The sequence below is a fragment of the Leptonychotes weddellii genome, chromosome 1, assembly GCF_054177405.1.
Source record: "Leptonychotes weddellii isolate Sample4059 chromosome 1, ASM5417740v2, whole genome shotgun sequence".
Lineage (NCBI taxonomy): Eukaryota > Metazoa > Chordata > Mammalia > Carnivora > Phocidae > Leptonychotes > Leptonychotes weddellii.
This window is the reverse complement of record NC_138369.1, coordinates 167470089-167484819: the sequence shown is the minus strand read 5'-3', so window position 1 is coordinate 167484819 and position 14731 is coordinate 167470089. Positions and strand designations below refer to the sequence as shown.

The window sequence follows — 14731 nt, the reverse complement described above, 5'->3', positions numbered from 1 at the left end:
CTTTGACTACAGACCTGAGTAGTTCAGTTGATGTTCCATCAGTTCTTTGGGATGGTATTCTAAAAGCCAACCCTGCTCCTCCAGCTTTCTTCCTAGGGATAAGGAAGATGGGGGAGGGCGCCTGGGTGGCTCAGTTGGTTAAGCGACTGCCTTCGGCTCAGGTCATGATCCTGGAGTCCCAGGATCGAGTCCTGCATCGGGCTCCCTGCTCGGCAGGGAGTCTGCTTCTCCCTCTGACCCTCCCCCCTCTCATGTGCTCTCTCTCAAATAAATAAATAAAACCTTTAAAAAAAAAAAAAAAAAAAGGAAGATGGGGGAACCAAACAGCCACACCATCACCCAGGGGCAGCTATGTAAGCCGCATGTGTCATGAGGCACATCCGCCCTGAGGAGAATATGCCCAGTCCTTAAGCATATTTAAATGGAGATGGGGCTGAATAACTGGTATCCCCTTTATCTTTGCATTCTGCTCAGTCCCAATAAATGGGCTTATTTTCATTTCCTTAAGTGCCTAACATCAAGAGTGCTTCATTATCTTGAAGTAGGCGCATGGGCTAAGAGAGACTGAAACTGAAGTGAGGTCAACAATTGTTCCAACACTCCAGCACCCAGTCCATAGTGAAATATTGGCCCCCACTGATCACAGAAGAAAATATTGGGGGAGGAAAAAATTGGGGTAATATTGAAAGTGTTGAGTTTGTATTGCTAATGAGACATCCAGGAGGGAATGTTCAGTAGGCACTGGAGGAAACGGTCTGGGAATACGGTTTCAGAAGTACTGTACTGGCAAGAGATGAAAATTTCACTTTCTAATTGCCCAACAATTTATTAGTATTTAGCCACACAAAGGAAGAGGCTGACTACTCAGTGTACAATGTTCCTGCACCTGGGCAGTGCTAAAGAAAGTATAATAATTCTTAACTTTTTCTTTCATTACACTCTAAACAGATAACATTATTACATCAGAACTTTGTCATTATAATAAATTTGTTGCTAATCTTATAATAATTGCATTTAATGCTAGGATTTCAAAGGTGACAACCGTCTTAAGAGCTACACATAGCTATTTGAAACCATAGCTCAGGATGCATAATTTCAGTAAAACTTTCAAGGGTGTATGTTGACCTTTCTGACCAACTTTAATTCTAAGTAATTTTTCTCAGTGGTTTTGCCACTGCCTGATGCATTATAAAAATTCATTAAAAAATTAGTGAATATGAGAATAAAAAGATAACTTATTTGGTTCTCAAATTCCAGGCTTCTCCTAGCATTTACAACAGAATGTGCACATACATAAAATAGATTGAGAATGGAGAATTAAAATTAAAAAAAATAAAACCCTCTAAGGCAAATAATTTATGTAATTTTTAACTCAAAGACAGCACTGGGAAAACTGGTAATTTAAAATTATATAGAATTGTAGATTATAGTAACATTTTAAGGAAAGTTTCCTATTTATTTTAACAATGAAAGACAGCAAGGGCAAATAGGTGTATTTACTTTCTGGTTGGCTCAAATTGGCTGACTGTCTGAAGTTGGTAGCGGGGTCTAAAGTTGGTATCGGGGTAATTCCTGCCTGTGATGGAAGAAGTTGCAAGAATTCCTCGCAGTTCTAAGATTTCAGGTCATGTAGCAGTTATTTCAAGGTAATTCTGTTACAAATATGCACTCTTACTTGCTAAGAGACATTTCTTATGTACATATTTTTGATAATGCCAATCACTATGAAATAATGTAGGGCTAAAGTGAACTATAGGTATAAGAGTTGAAAAAAAGGCTGAGGTGAAGTTAATGTTTTTAAACTGCAAAAATGTGAAGGTAAAAAGAAAAAAAAAAATCATTTCTTTTAGTCTGATTATTCAGGTACATACAGTATATATAGATCAAGCTATATCAAGCAGTATTTAATTTTTCATGTTCCTCAGATGGAAATGGATTAGTATTTATATTTAAAACTCTACTGCATTGTATATTTATAATCAAAAGTTAAATTCAGTTACTCATTTTGCTAAAAACATCTTTGTTATTTTAAATAAAGATCTATAAAGTGCTATGCAACCTGCAAAAGAAGTATCTAAGCAAGGCTTTTGCAGGATTCTTTTGATTAGCTTTAGTAAATAAATACTTTCATCATTATGTACTTGTAGTTCATATGCAGCATATGTAGCTTATGATGAGCTACAAAGTTAACAAAGTGTCCAAATAAACCATTAATTTTACATGTATTCTATTTGTCTTCTAAAAATAAATGTACCAGAAACAGGAAACCTGATTTGATAGTAAATATTAAATATCATATATTAATGAAATATCACTCTATTTATTGTTCATTATCAAGATTTAAGTATGTCAAATATACTATCTCAGACCCAGTTGGCAAAGGAGGTGGATAATAAATACTGTCCTAGCCAACTAATTTTCATGAAATACAATTAAGTGAGAAGTAAAGAGGCAGGTATTCCTATTTATATACACTCGTATAAAAAAGGAAGGATCTAAAAACTAGTCCCATGATAATCATCTTTCCTTTGGTATCACGGTCAGATATCCTCATTTTATGAAATAAACCTGTAGGAAAGTAAGGCTCAGAATGAATATATTTAGACATAAAAAATAAAATGTTATTCACAAAGGAAACTAAAGCCTGCTTTTCCGTCTTTGTTAGGAACAACATGAAACCCCTAAATAGTTGCAGTAGTTTCATTCAGAAGATCCCCCACTCCATACAGGCAACAGACTAGGAGAGCAAGGGTGCCTTATCCACGAGGGCTCAGTGAGTGACCTCCGACTGATAATTTCATGCAATTTCATCATCAGTACTAAAATATAACAACTCAAAGTATATTTCTTGTTGACAATGTGTCAAAAATACCATTACAAAAAGTACTACATTATATTATTTGTAAGTTTTTGTCATTCAAGACAAAAATGAAATAGCAAATCAGATGTCATATTATTATATATTTCGAAAAACACAAGAAAGCCACAAGATTGGTCATTTAGAAGAATACAGGTGTTTGTTTTTTTTTCTTTTAAGAAAATGATGACCAGGGTAGGCAAATTTCATGTGAACATAATGCTAGTATCTTTTCTTTTTCTTACACTTTCGGAATTTTTGGCTATATTCATTTCCTCTCTTGTTTTCTGTGCTACTATCGCTGTCACTGGTTTGTTTTTGCCTCTTTCGTTTATTTGTCTGATAAAGGTCAGGGTCACTGGGCTGTTGGTGAGTCCATTCGTAAGAGCTGGGTCCAGCCTCCAGATCTGGAGCACAATTTAGTGACAACGTTGCAGACGTGCTATTAGGAAGCGGTGCTGCCATCTCATAATAAGGCAGCTGCAGGGCTGGATTATAGGCATGCCACTGCTGGGGAAAAAAGACAATCATCTAGCAAAACAAGCCTGAAACGTTACAAGAAAAAGTTAACAGTCTACATGCATTATACAGCTAACCACGGGCAAACTCAACCACGTGTTAGGACAGTACCTTTCCAAAACAAGAATGTGGTAGTTCCTTTAAATTGTTAATGGGAAGATTCAAGGTAGTGTACAGCTTCCTACAACACAGATTCTACCTTACAGAAATAGAATACAAGCCAGTTTTACATCTTCTAGTAGCCGCAATATAGAAAAAACAGGTGCCACTAATGATGTGTTTTATTTATCCCCCCAAATCCCAAATATTGTCATTTCAACATGTAAACAACATAAAAATTATTAACGAGTTACTTTACTTTCCTTTTTCCATACTAAGTCTTTGAAATTTGGTGTGCATTTTATACTTACAGCACATCTCAATTTGGATGCAACATTTTCACTGAAAATACTTGATCTGAATTTAGATTACCTAAAATTTACATTTGAAAAAGTAGATTCACATACCCAAGTTCTTGCAAATATTCTTAAAAATATTCTAATAACTGAACCAAGTATCTGCTTTTAAATTTTAATAAAATTTAAAATTAAATAAAACTAAAAACTCTGCTCCTTAGTCTCACATGTGGCTAATTGCCACAGTATGGGACAGCATGTTTGTCAACTATTAAGATAGACCCTTTCTTGTTTTTAACTCAAATTTCCAACTATTCAAAGTTGATTAAAGATTAATAGAGAAAACACAAACCTGTGTGTGTCTGTGTGTTTCTCATCTCTACCAAGGATAAAAATGCTGGGAAGAAGGATATTGACAGTTTTGGATGAGAACTGGTTGTTTCTTAATATCTCACTGTAACTAAGAAAAATTTTTTTCCAAAAGTTAAATGCTCCATTTTCTTTATGTTAACAAAATGAAAATGGCTATTTGAAAAATCTGAAGCTCACATATATGTTGGATGTTCACAACAATGTTCCACGTCTGTCACTAACAAGCTGCACTGTCTTGGGCCTATTGGTTAATACCCCTGGACCTCAATTTTATTATGTATAAAATGAGGAGTTGGAAGAAAAAAATTTCCTAAGTTCCCCTTTAACTTATTGTGACCATAATTATGATTTCTAGACCAGAACCATATTATTGAGAGTCTCTAGAAATAATGTAGTTTAACACTGAGAATCTAATTTAAATTAAAGTTTAAATGAGAACTCTCTGCTCAAATTGTACTAGGACCACAATGCAGCGTCACTACTATCTACCCATCTTGTGTTGACACACTTGCTAAAGTTCTAGGTGTGAGGTTGAAGATGACTTGGTTGTTGCAGCAGACTGCCATTGGGGAGACAGTGCTCAGGGCAGCTTCTGCCTTCACCCCAGGTTTAGATTTGAGAAACATAAGTTCCATCACAGTCTGTATAATATTACATATTGAACCAAAGGCATATCAAACTTACCATCTTCTGAAAGAAAAAATATTCTTGAGGTAAAGCTGCACTGTTAATTGGAAAGAACTGCATGGGAAAGGAAGATCTGGCCACAACTTCTTCATTTCTTTGGGGAGGTAAAAGAAAAATTAATAAAAAGTTAAAATCCCTATGCACAAATGTCCTTTTTTCTTAAAAAAAGAAGAAAAAGGCTCTTTGTTATTAAAAAACAAAGCTTCTCTAAGACAGCTCAGTTAAGATTAACTTTAAACATATACACACAAGTAATCAGATATTATACTGATAATATAGTGACATAGTAGTACCTTAAGTCTTACTAATTGCTACATAGCGAAATCTCAATATTTAGAGTCACATCTGGCCTTCTGACAGGAAAATGTTAAACAGTGTTATATGTGTATAAAGAACTAGATACTTAGGTATGAAGTGAGCAAAGCAAGTCGTTGGTAATCACCAAGGGTACATTCAATCTTCTACAGATATAAAAAGTGAAAGAAATATAGAAATTTTCCTCAGTTTATTGTTGAAGATATCTTTACTGTTTAACTATAAAAATTATGCTCTTTCCTAAATGGACTGCTAATGTTTATCCACGTTTGTGTATTTCTTTCACCCATGAATTAAGATAATAAAAATTCCTCATTTAAAAACTGTGGTGAGCTAAAGTTTCATTTATAAGTGTTGTAATATTTGCTTCTATGAAGATACTTAATAAATTCCAGTTACAATTACTAGTTAGATTCTCTAGCTAGCCCTCACTTGTCTACTTGCTCCACAGCATTCCACAATTTTAATGCTAATACTACTAATCCTTAGGAAAGGAGGTGTGCTGTGGGAAAGGCGGAGGCAAAGATGAGGGCAGGGGAATGACAGGAAGAGTCAGATGGATACGCGGACATCCCATTGATAAGTGGTGAGACTGGTATCGCAAAAACCAGTGGAGGAGTAAATTTCACTAAGGAAGGAATTAGGTGTCAGTTGTTATGAAAGAATACACTGAATTAGCATTGAAGCTATTGTTCAGAAGGTTCCTGATAACCCCTGAATGAGCACCTTCCATATAACAATGGGCTTAAGAAGCATGTAGGAAGTAAGGATGTGAAAGATGAAAGATTTTTCAGGGAGAAGAAGGGGCAAAATATAACAGCCTCATTTGGGGACAAGGTTGGAGGAGACCAGAACGTGTGTATAGAGTAAGTGATAGTAAAGAAACAAACAAAAAGTGCAATGAAATTAGAGTGGGGAACAGAGTGGGGAAGATACAACCTCAGTAGCAGAAGTGCCGAGACTAGCACCATTATGAAAACAGATGCAGATTCTCCAAAACCACCGTCTTTCCTAGGTGAATCTCAGGGCATGCATCGTTGTCTACAGAGATGAATCACATGTAAATTGGGAAGAGTTAGGAGCTAAACTGTATCACTCCAAAATTTCTATGTTGAAGTCCTAACCCCCAATACCTCAGAATGTGACCTTATTTGGAACCAGGGTTGTTGCAGATGTAATTGGTTAAGACGAGGTCATACTGGAGTAGGATGAGCCACTAATCCAACAGGACTGTTTTATAAAAAGGGGAAATTTAAAGATAGGCATACACAGGAGAACATCATATGAAGATCTGGGTGATGTATCTACAAGCCAAGGCATATCAAGGACTGCCAAATAACCAGAAGACACTATGGGATAGACACAGAACATTCTTTCTCAGAGCCCTCAGAAGGAACTAATTCTGTGGACACTTTGATCTTGGACTTCTAGCCTCCAGAACTATGAGACAACACATTTCTGTTGTTTAAGCACCTCTTTGTGGTTATTTGTTATGGCAGCCCCAGCAAACTAATACGGGAACTGTTTACTGAAAACAGAAGGCATAAGAGGCAACAGAAGCATAAAAAATCCTTTTCAAAGAAAGACCCATGAAAGACTAAGGATACAACATGCACACCATTTTTCTCTGCACAAGTATTACTTCTAGGACACTATATCCTATTCTCATTCTTCCTTTATAATGTAACAAATACTAGAAAATAAGGGACTACCAATGAAGTGTACTGTTATGGAATATACATATAATTCTGATTTTCTACTCTAGAATTTGTGATGATTTAATTTGTCAAACATAAACATAGAATACAAGAGTTCTGGTATCTCATAGTGCTTGTCTTTCTACCTCTGCCCAAATAGCAATAGCTTGTTTCTTCCTAATTCCTGAGAAATATGAGGTATGTTTTCGCACTAGTAGAAAGAGAGGAAGCTCTCATATTATATAAATGGCTCAATTCATGAGTCTATAGTACGTCCCCTACCAACATAGTAAATCACTCCCCCCTTTCTGGTAACATTGGCTGAAAGTATTTACTGAATACCTGCTATGTGTCCAGTATATTAAATGCATTGAATGTATTACAATATTTGATTCTCACAACAATCTTCGAGGTATGATCCTTGTTTTAGAACAGGTTAGAGTGTGGTGAAATAACCTGTCCAAGGTCATACCATTAATAAAGTGGCAGAAGCAAGATTTAAGTTCACGTAATTTGATGTCAGCACCTACTTTGTTTTTTTTTTACGATTTTCTTTCTTTTTCTTTTATTTGAGAAAGAGCGAGAGAGAGCACGAGCAGGGGAGAGGCAGAGGCAGACTCCCTGTGGAGCAGGGAGCCCGATGCGGGACTCGATCTCAGGACCCTGAGATCATGACCTGAGCTGAAGGCAGATCTTAACTGACTGAGCCCCCAGGTGCCCCTGAACACCTACTTTTTCACTTCTCCTGATTTCCCTGATACAGAAATACTGGGAAGAATGAAGATGTGGAACACACTGTGTTTTATTTGGGAGGCAGTACTTCTCCTATAGATAAGCCTGTGTGATTGCCAGTCCTCAGAGGCATTCGCTTATGCCTCAGAGGAGTTTCAGTTACTGTTAGTTTACATGAGAATATTCAGTTCTGCTGCAGAAGACAAAAACAAACAAGATGGATGAAATGCTTGTAACAGACTCTAAGTAAGCTAGTAGTTTATAGGACAGTGAGGAAACCGTGTTAGGGACAGAATAAGCAAATCACTTGGGAGATACAGGCAGAAGTTATAATATATGTTCAATAGAGATAGTAAATAAGTTAGTATCCTGTCAGACATGCTACAGATAGATTCAATCGATAATATGTGGAATAAGTAAGAGTGTCACTTGTACCCGATACGTGTGCCAAACTATCCAGGATCTTTCCTGCTGCTTTTCACTGTGTCTTCTAAATTGGTTTAATAAATGGTGTGATTTGAACATCTTAATTCAGTTTCAGAGCCTTTCTGTTCCATGACCTCTAGGATAGCTTGCCTGACAGTGTCCTTAGAGGCTACCATTGCATCAAGAAATCAGCCAATACAAAATTTTAGAATATTTGGAAAATTATCATAAAGAAGTTTTAAAGAGTAGTACAATAAATAACAGAATGGCTTAATGTCAGAAGGCTTAATTTCAAGCCTCGCAACTATCACTTTTTCATCTTTATGACCCTGAAAATTAGTTACCTTTTACATCTCTGTTTATTCAAGTATAAGATATGGATAATAGCATCTCTATGATCCATCACAATGACACCTTGGAAGCTTAAGTGATTTAACATCTATGAAAAGCCCACAAGATAAACTATAAAGAACACTAGAAATATGAATCTTTCTCACCTGCTACTGAAAATATTAAAACTGAACTTTAAATCAAAATATTTTGCCACTGTTCATCGTTTCAGAAAAAAGTGAATTGCTTAAATTTTATCCCATGTCTAAATAGTAAGGTTTTACAATAGTTCAGAATATATAAAAACTATTTCTTGTACAAGAACATATTTGTTTTTTTGAAAAAATATTTTTAATTACCTGTAGCTGTGTGAATTTATCTTAACACAGCTCTCAAAACTTTGGTTAGCTGGTTCAGAAGAGCGAGAGCTCCCTATAGAAGAAAAAGAATTAACAGATTACTTAATGGTACAATTTTTTGGAGTTCTATTGTTAAACCATAGAAAAACTCCAAACCTAAAAGGATGTAGCATTGGTCAAAACTCCTTAATCATATAAGGTACATGAGTATATCTTCGATCTCCCAAGTGATATTTACAGATTGTTTACATTACGACAAATGACTGAATTATAACCAAGCTTTGTCCAAAGCCATGGCTGTACAGAAGAATGATATTGACATGGGGCCATAAGATAGATGATGTTGTATTATTCTACACGCCAATAGACTAATAATGGCAAAAATTAGTGTTATCTGCCTCCTGTGGAGAATGCAGAAGTTCTCTAAACTGCATTGGCAAAAGTGGATGCAACGTTACAGAGGATGCTAAGCAGCTGGCTGGGACGTGTCAGAACATAGTGCATCCCGGCCCACTTTACCAGTCTGTGTGAATTAACCAAACAGTACTTGAAAGCAATGATACAGCCAATTACCTTTGCAAAATCATTAAAAATATAAATAAAAGAAAGAAACACAAGGAGAAACCTTTTTCCTTTGCAATGAGGTACTGTTTTCTTACTATCTGTTTTTAGTATAATAAGAGGAAAAAAATAAACAAGCAAGGGATACGTCAATAGGCTCGCATCACTTAGGGTAGGGAGGCAACATAAGCATCGCAAGCACCGCACCATAAGCATCGCCTCTATCAGTCCCTCAAACCATGAAAGAGGTAGCGTATACTAGTACAGTGTTCTCCGGTATCTAATCAGTTTTTGACAGGTGTGTAGGAGAAGACATTTGAGGTCACTGGTGTCCGGAAGCTCTCCTCCATAGTGACTGAGGGTCACTCTGCATCCGCTTTTGGCCAGCTACTTTTGCAGGGGCTTAGATCCAGGGCAATAATGTAGAGTATGGTGTTCACAAGAGAAAGACTAAGGCACCCACTCTACCTTCCAAACAGTAGGTATTTGATACCACACACTAGCATTGACAAGAGTGGCAAATGGCCTTGATGTATTAAAGGCTAGAGCTGTGTGTCCCCAATTCATTTAGATTTGCTTAATTTAAAACAGCCAAGAGCAACTATCATAGCTACTTGCTGGCTGGTACTAAGATAGAACATTTTAAACTTTAATATAGAATAGATGCTATAGGATTGGCAATACTAATTAATCATATAACACTATGAATGTCTACATGTATTCTGAGAAAATTTAACAGAGACAAAAGGAACACTTTTTTGGTCTTACATTATATAGAAAACACAATGTTCACACCTCTGAGAACAACACCATCAACAAAACACACTTGGAAGATTCTTCAGTGGCAAGACCTACCAAATCGATACTGTACATTAATTGGTCTTCCATATAAACGTATTCCATTCAGCAAAGCTATGGCATAAGACACCGATTCAGGGTGTTTAAAGCAGACAAATCCAAAAGTCTTCGGCTTTCCTTCTCTGTCTTTGCATATAGTCACTTTGGTTAATGGCCCAGCCTATAAAAAACTTAAAAATTATTTTCTCATAAATCTAAAGATTTTTTTTTACACTCAGATAAATCAAGTATATTCAACTTCAGACTTCAAAATAAATCTGTTAGCAATAATTGCTTTATGTAGCTCTGCGAATGATGCATTTTCCTAACAGTAAATATCATATTTCATCACACTTTCTAGTATTTTTTGGCTCATCAAGAAAACATTCATGGTGTTAAGAACAGAAAATTTTAGGTAATAGTTCCAAATCTTAAAAGAAAAGATATGTTACCCTCTGTTAGGTTTAACAAAACAATTTGGAGAGCACTTAAATCTAAGAGTAAAACACTATTTTATCTCCATATGTATTAACTGTGTATAACTCAAAAACAAATTGAAATGACAAACCTAATGTTGGTTTGAGTGAGCCTAAAAAACTGTTGTATTGTAGCACGGCCTAATTTTTTTTGTCAGAGTTAAACATTTTGACAAGAGAAACTAATTTATCATGTGTTTTGATCTAATAATCCCATTTGGTAAATACTCCCAAAGGAAAAAATGTTTTAGTATGTTTACGACTTTAAAGTAGGTATGTTGTTTATATGAGTGAAAAATTAGAAAGGTTCTAATTCCCACAATGGGAGAATATTATTCCATCATGCATTAAAAAAATGGAATAAAACAAAATAAATTGAAAATATTCAGACTGTATTGGTAGTAAAACCTATAATTAGCAAGAGAGTAAAAAAGCAGAGTGAAATATTATAAAAAGGTATTAATTACAACTAAAAAAATTACATGTCCCCCATGATAATGATTACAGGAGGCACCCACAAAGACTTATAAACAACTAAGATTTAATGGTAAATGGCTCATACTTCTTATTTTTATTTATTTTTTTAGATTTTATTTATTTATTTTTGAGAGACAGAGAGAGAGCATGAGCGAGGTGAGGGGCAGAGGGAGAAGCAGACTCCCTGCTGAGCAGGGAGCCCGATGTGTGGGATTCGATCCTGGGGCTCCGGGTTCATGACCTGAGCTGAAGGCAGATGCTTAACTGACTGAGCCACCCAGGCCCTGGCTCATACTTTTTAATTGTACTTTAATGATTGATTACTTTTCTCTGTCGAGTTGGATAAAGAAATCGCTTTTATTCTAAAGAAAAATGTTAACTATCATCTTTAAAATGATACTACATTTTAAGATTGTCTTTTTTTTTTTTTTTTTTTATTCATTTTCTGCTTTCTCAGGGACTAGATCATCCTCCCTTCTGGATTCAAGGACCACTTTGTCAACAAATCTATTTTTTACACTCATGCCTCCTAGAGACCTCTGTGTGACTGTTCTTCAACATATTTGAAACTGAATTCATTATCTTTCTCCTCCAAATCTCTACTTCAGTATTTCTTAGTCAAAAGTACAAAAACTTTAAACCTGATTTTTTCACTTCAAAAGATAATCAGAAATTTGAAAGAAACTAGTAAAAGGATAAATATACAGTAATAAAAAAGCCAATTTTAATCAGTACTGTTCTACTACAGATATTAAATATATGAAATCACAAATGAAAAGAGTATGCTTAAATGCTTTGAATTTTACAAATTCGAAGGTATACCAAAACATTTCTAAAGATAAATTTCAACAAAACTTGCTTGTAGTAACAATCCCAACAACTTTTAGTCTTTTTAAAGACTAAGTTCATGTGTTTTAAAAAGCCTTTTTAAAAGACACCTCATTTTAGCAAATTCTTACAGAATACAGAAGGACCTAGGCAAAAATAAACACATATACTTGGTTGCCTGATCTCTTAAAAGAGATGAACATTTTGTTTAGGTAGAAATTATTTAAAAAATGAGAAGATTTTATAATATCTATCTATCTATCTTGTAGATCCATACAACTCGTATCGATCCAGTTCCTACTGACTAGAAATAATATAAGTGCGTGCTGGGGGCCTTTATGCCTATCCCCAACCCCTTCACCAACTCCCCTCCTCCTTTTTGGAGGCTCAACATGAGAGAAACCTTCAGGAAAAAAGAACCATAAGGTTTTTTCTTTCTTTCTGTTTTCTTTAAAATTTTTTGTTGTTGTTAGAGTGGAAAGTTTCAAATGATATTGGGGGAAATAACTATAGGAAAAGACAAGTATCAGAGCAGATTAAAAAGGGCAAATTTTAAAAGATGGCAACTTAGAAAAGTAAGCATAAAAGCCTTAAATGTATTTTTCAAATAATAAAGTTTTATGTCCAGGAAAGGAAACTGTGTTCCTTGGGGGGAATTCTCTTGATCAAATTGTGTGTATCTGAAATTAATAGAAGACAGAAACAAAGTTAGGGCCTTTCAAAAACCATGTAGAGAACCCTTTTCACTGCTAGTAGTACTTACCTAGTCCTAGAAATTTAGCTTTGCTATTGCCTGCCTTGGAACTTGCCCTTATTCTGATAGGGGGAAGTCTTTCTTTCTTGATTTCTCATTAGTATTAGTAGTATTAGTAATTGTACCACTATTAGTGGTAGCAGTAGCAGCAGCAAACACTTAGAAATGCCAAGCTCAGTTCTGTTTTACCTGCATTAATTTATTTGATCTTCCCACCACATCACATTGTAGATGCTATTACTACCATTTAACATTTAAAGAAACTGCAGTACTGAGATATTCATTTACTTGCCCAAAGTCACATCGACATTAGACGTTATGACATTAGAGTTCATATTCCAAACAACTTCACTATATTACGTATCCTTCTCTTTTTAGATTATCCTAAATCATGGTAATTAATTTTAAATTTCCCCTTTTAAAAAGACCAAGGGCGGGGCTCCTGAGTGGCTCAGTCGTTAAGCATCTGCCTTCGCTCAGGTCCTGATCCCAGGGTCCCGGGATCGAGCCCCACATCGGGTTCCCTGCTCCGCGGGAAGCCTGCTTTTCCCTCTCCCACTCCCCCGCTTGTGTTCCCTCTCTCACTGTGTCTCTGTCAAATAAATAAATAAAATCTTAAAAAAAAAAAAAAAAAGACCAAGGGTTATCTCTTAAATTTGTATGTTCAGCATCTTACTTCGTATTTGTCATGTAATGGCTAGATGAATGGCTGGAAGAGTAGATCTCTTTAGAAGTGACATCTACATGTATACAATAGGTGAGTGTTTACAGGGGACAGAAGACTAACTCATGGAGGCCCTAAATCTCGAAAAGTTTCCAAAAGGTCCTCCTGGTATGAAATACAGGGAACTGCCCAGGGAATCAATTGGTCATAGTCATGATTTGACTGTACGAATCATTAAATCTTACTTACCATACTGGAGTAAAAACACCCTCCGTATCAAAGGGTTTGGAGGAATAAGTAATGTATACGGTAACATTTTAAAATCTATACCAATGCTGGATGTAAGGCGTGAGGGCGCTTATTACCTCAAGGAAGGTAGTGACAGGGCTTTCTGTTTTGCCCTAGACACCCAAGGCCCAGGCCGTCTCCGCGAAGCCCCTACTCAGGGCCGGGGGCTGGGGGGAGCCAAGTCACTCCCACCCCTAGGGCTCTATAGTGGGGATGGGGATGGGGCGCATATTATATCACTTCACTACCAGCTGCTCACCTAGAGGCAGGTATGCCAAAACGGAACTAAATTATAAACCTAGGTACAAGACGCGGCGGGAAGGGGGCCGGGCTCCGGGTGGCCCAGGTGCGCCCGCCCCTCGGGCTGCGCTTCCGGCTCGACGCTCCCCGCCCGTCCGCCGCCCCCCGCCGACGATACCTGAAGGAACAGCTCGTAAAGAATCTCTTCCCGTACTCGGGCCTCTAAATTCCCCACAAACACCGTTCTGTCGGCCTCCTCCTGAGCAGGGAACATCCCTCCGGTCTCGGTCCGAGGATGCAGGAGGTCTCCAAGCCCCGCCCCCTCTCGTCTCTTTTCCGCGCCGCTTGGACTAGGGGAACGGGGCCGGCGGCGACGGGAGCGCGCGCGCCAGGGGCGGGGCGAGGCTGCGGGGCCACGCCCCACAGAGGCTTGCGGGGACCGCCCACTGCGCCGCCACGCTGCTCCGGATCCCGCCGGGATCCTAGGAGAGTGAGTGAGAATAGAAAGGATTACGGCACTCGGGGCTTTGCCCTCTCGTTCGTGGAGTGCCTTCCATTTTCCTAGGTACAGCATTATTAATTGACTTTGGATTTATTCAATCAACATTTTCAATAAAAGAGATGTTTTAAGACATACTACCTGCAGTACTGGAGCTGCCAGGTTAATGGGGGAAGATTTGTTTCCAAAGAGTGAATGAATAAATCATTAGGAGTTTGAATTTATATTCTGAATAAAATAGTTTTTTGAAAGAATAAATCCATGCATGCGTGGATGTGAAATACGATAGAGTCCTAGAACTAAAGTTTATTTACCTAGGAAGCGCGCCCTAGAGAAGTCTTTGAAAATGGGTACAGAGGTTTTAGGTGGACTCCAGAGGCATTTGAAAATTTGAGAAAACGGCCTCTACCGAGGAACA

The 14731-nt window shown here is 37.1% G+C and overlaps 1 protein-coding gene across 2 annotated transcripts; it reads right to left on the bottom strand.

Annotated features, from left to right (window-relative positions):
• Window positions 1–806: 806 nt before the first annotated feature.
• Window positions 807–14189, bottom strand: RBM11 (RNA binding motif protein 11). Of its 2 annotated transcripts, none has more exons than XM_006727654.3 (5): window positions 13993–14189; window positions 10106–10268; window positions 8690–8762; window positions 4828–4924; window positions 807–3367 (listed from the first exon to the last, which is right to left on the bottom strand). In XM_006727654.3, exons 1-5 carry the CDS (start codon window positions 14086–14088, stop codon window positions 3080–3082), a joined length of 717 nt encoding a protein of 238 aa, XP_006727717.1. In that variant the 5' UTR covers window positions 14089–14189; the 3' UTR covers window positions 807–3079. The 2 variants fall into 2 exon arrangements, with proteins under 2 accessions (XP_006727717.1, XP_030887466.1); XM_031031606.2 differs by having other exon boundaries at window positions 807–3364.
• Window positions 14190–14731: the final 542 nt, after the last annotated feature.

Coding starts and splice junctions, on each gene's coding strand:
- RBM11 (XM_006727654.3), bottom strand. CDS start 14,088: ATGTTCCCTGCTCAGGAGGAGGCCGACAGAACGGTGTTTGTGGGGAAT. Junction 10,269..13,992: donor TTTACGAGCTGTTCCTTCAG/GTATCGTCGGCG, acceptor AGTTTTTTATAG/GCTGGGCCATTAACCAAAGT. Junction 3,368..4,827: donor ATTTTTTCTTTCAGAAGATG/GTAAGTTTGATA, acceptor TTTTTTCCCCAG/CAGTGGCATGCCTATAATCC.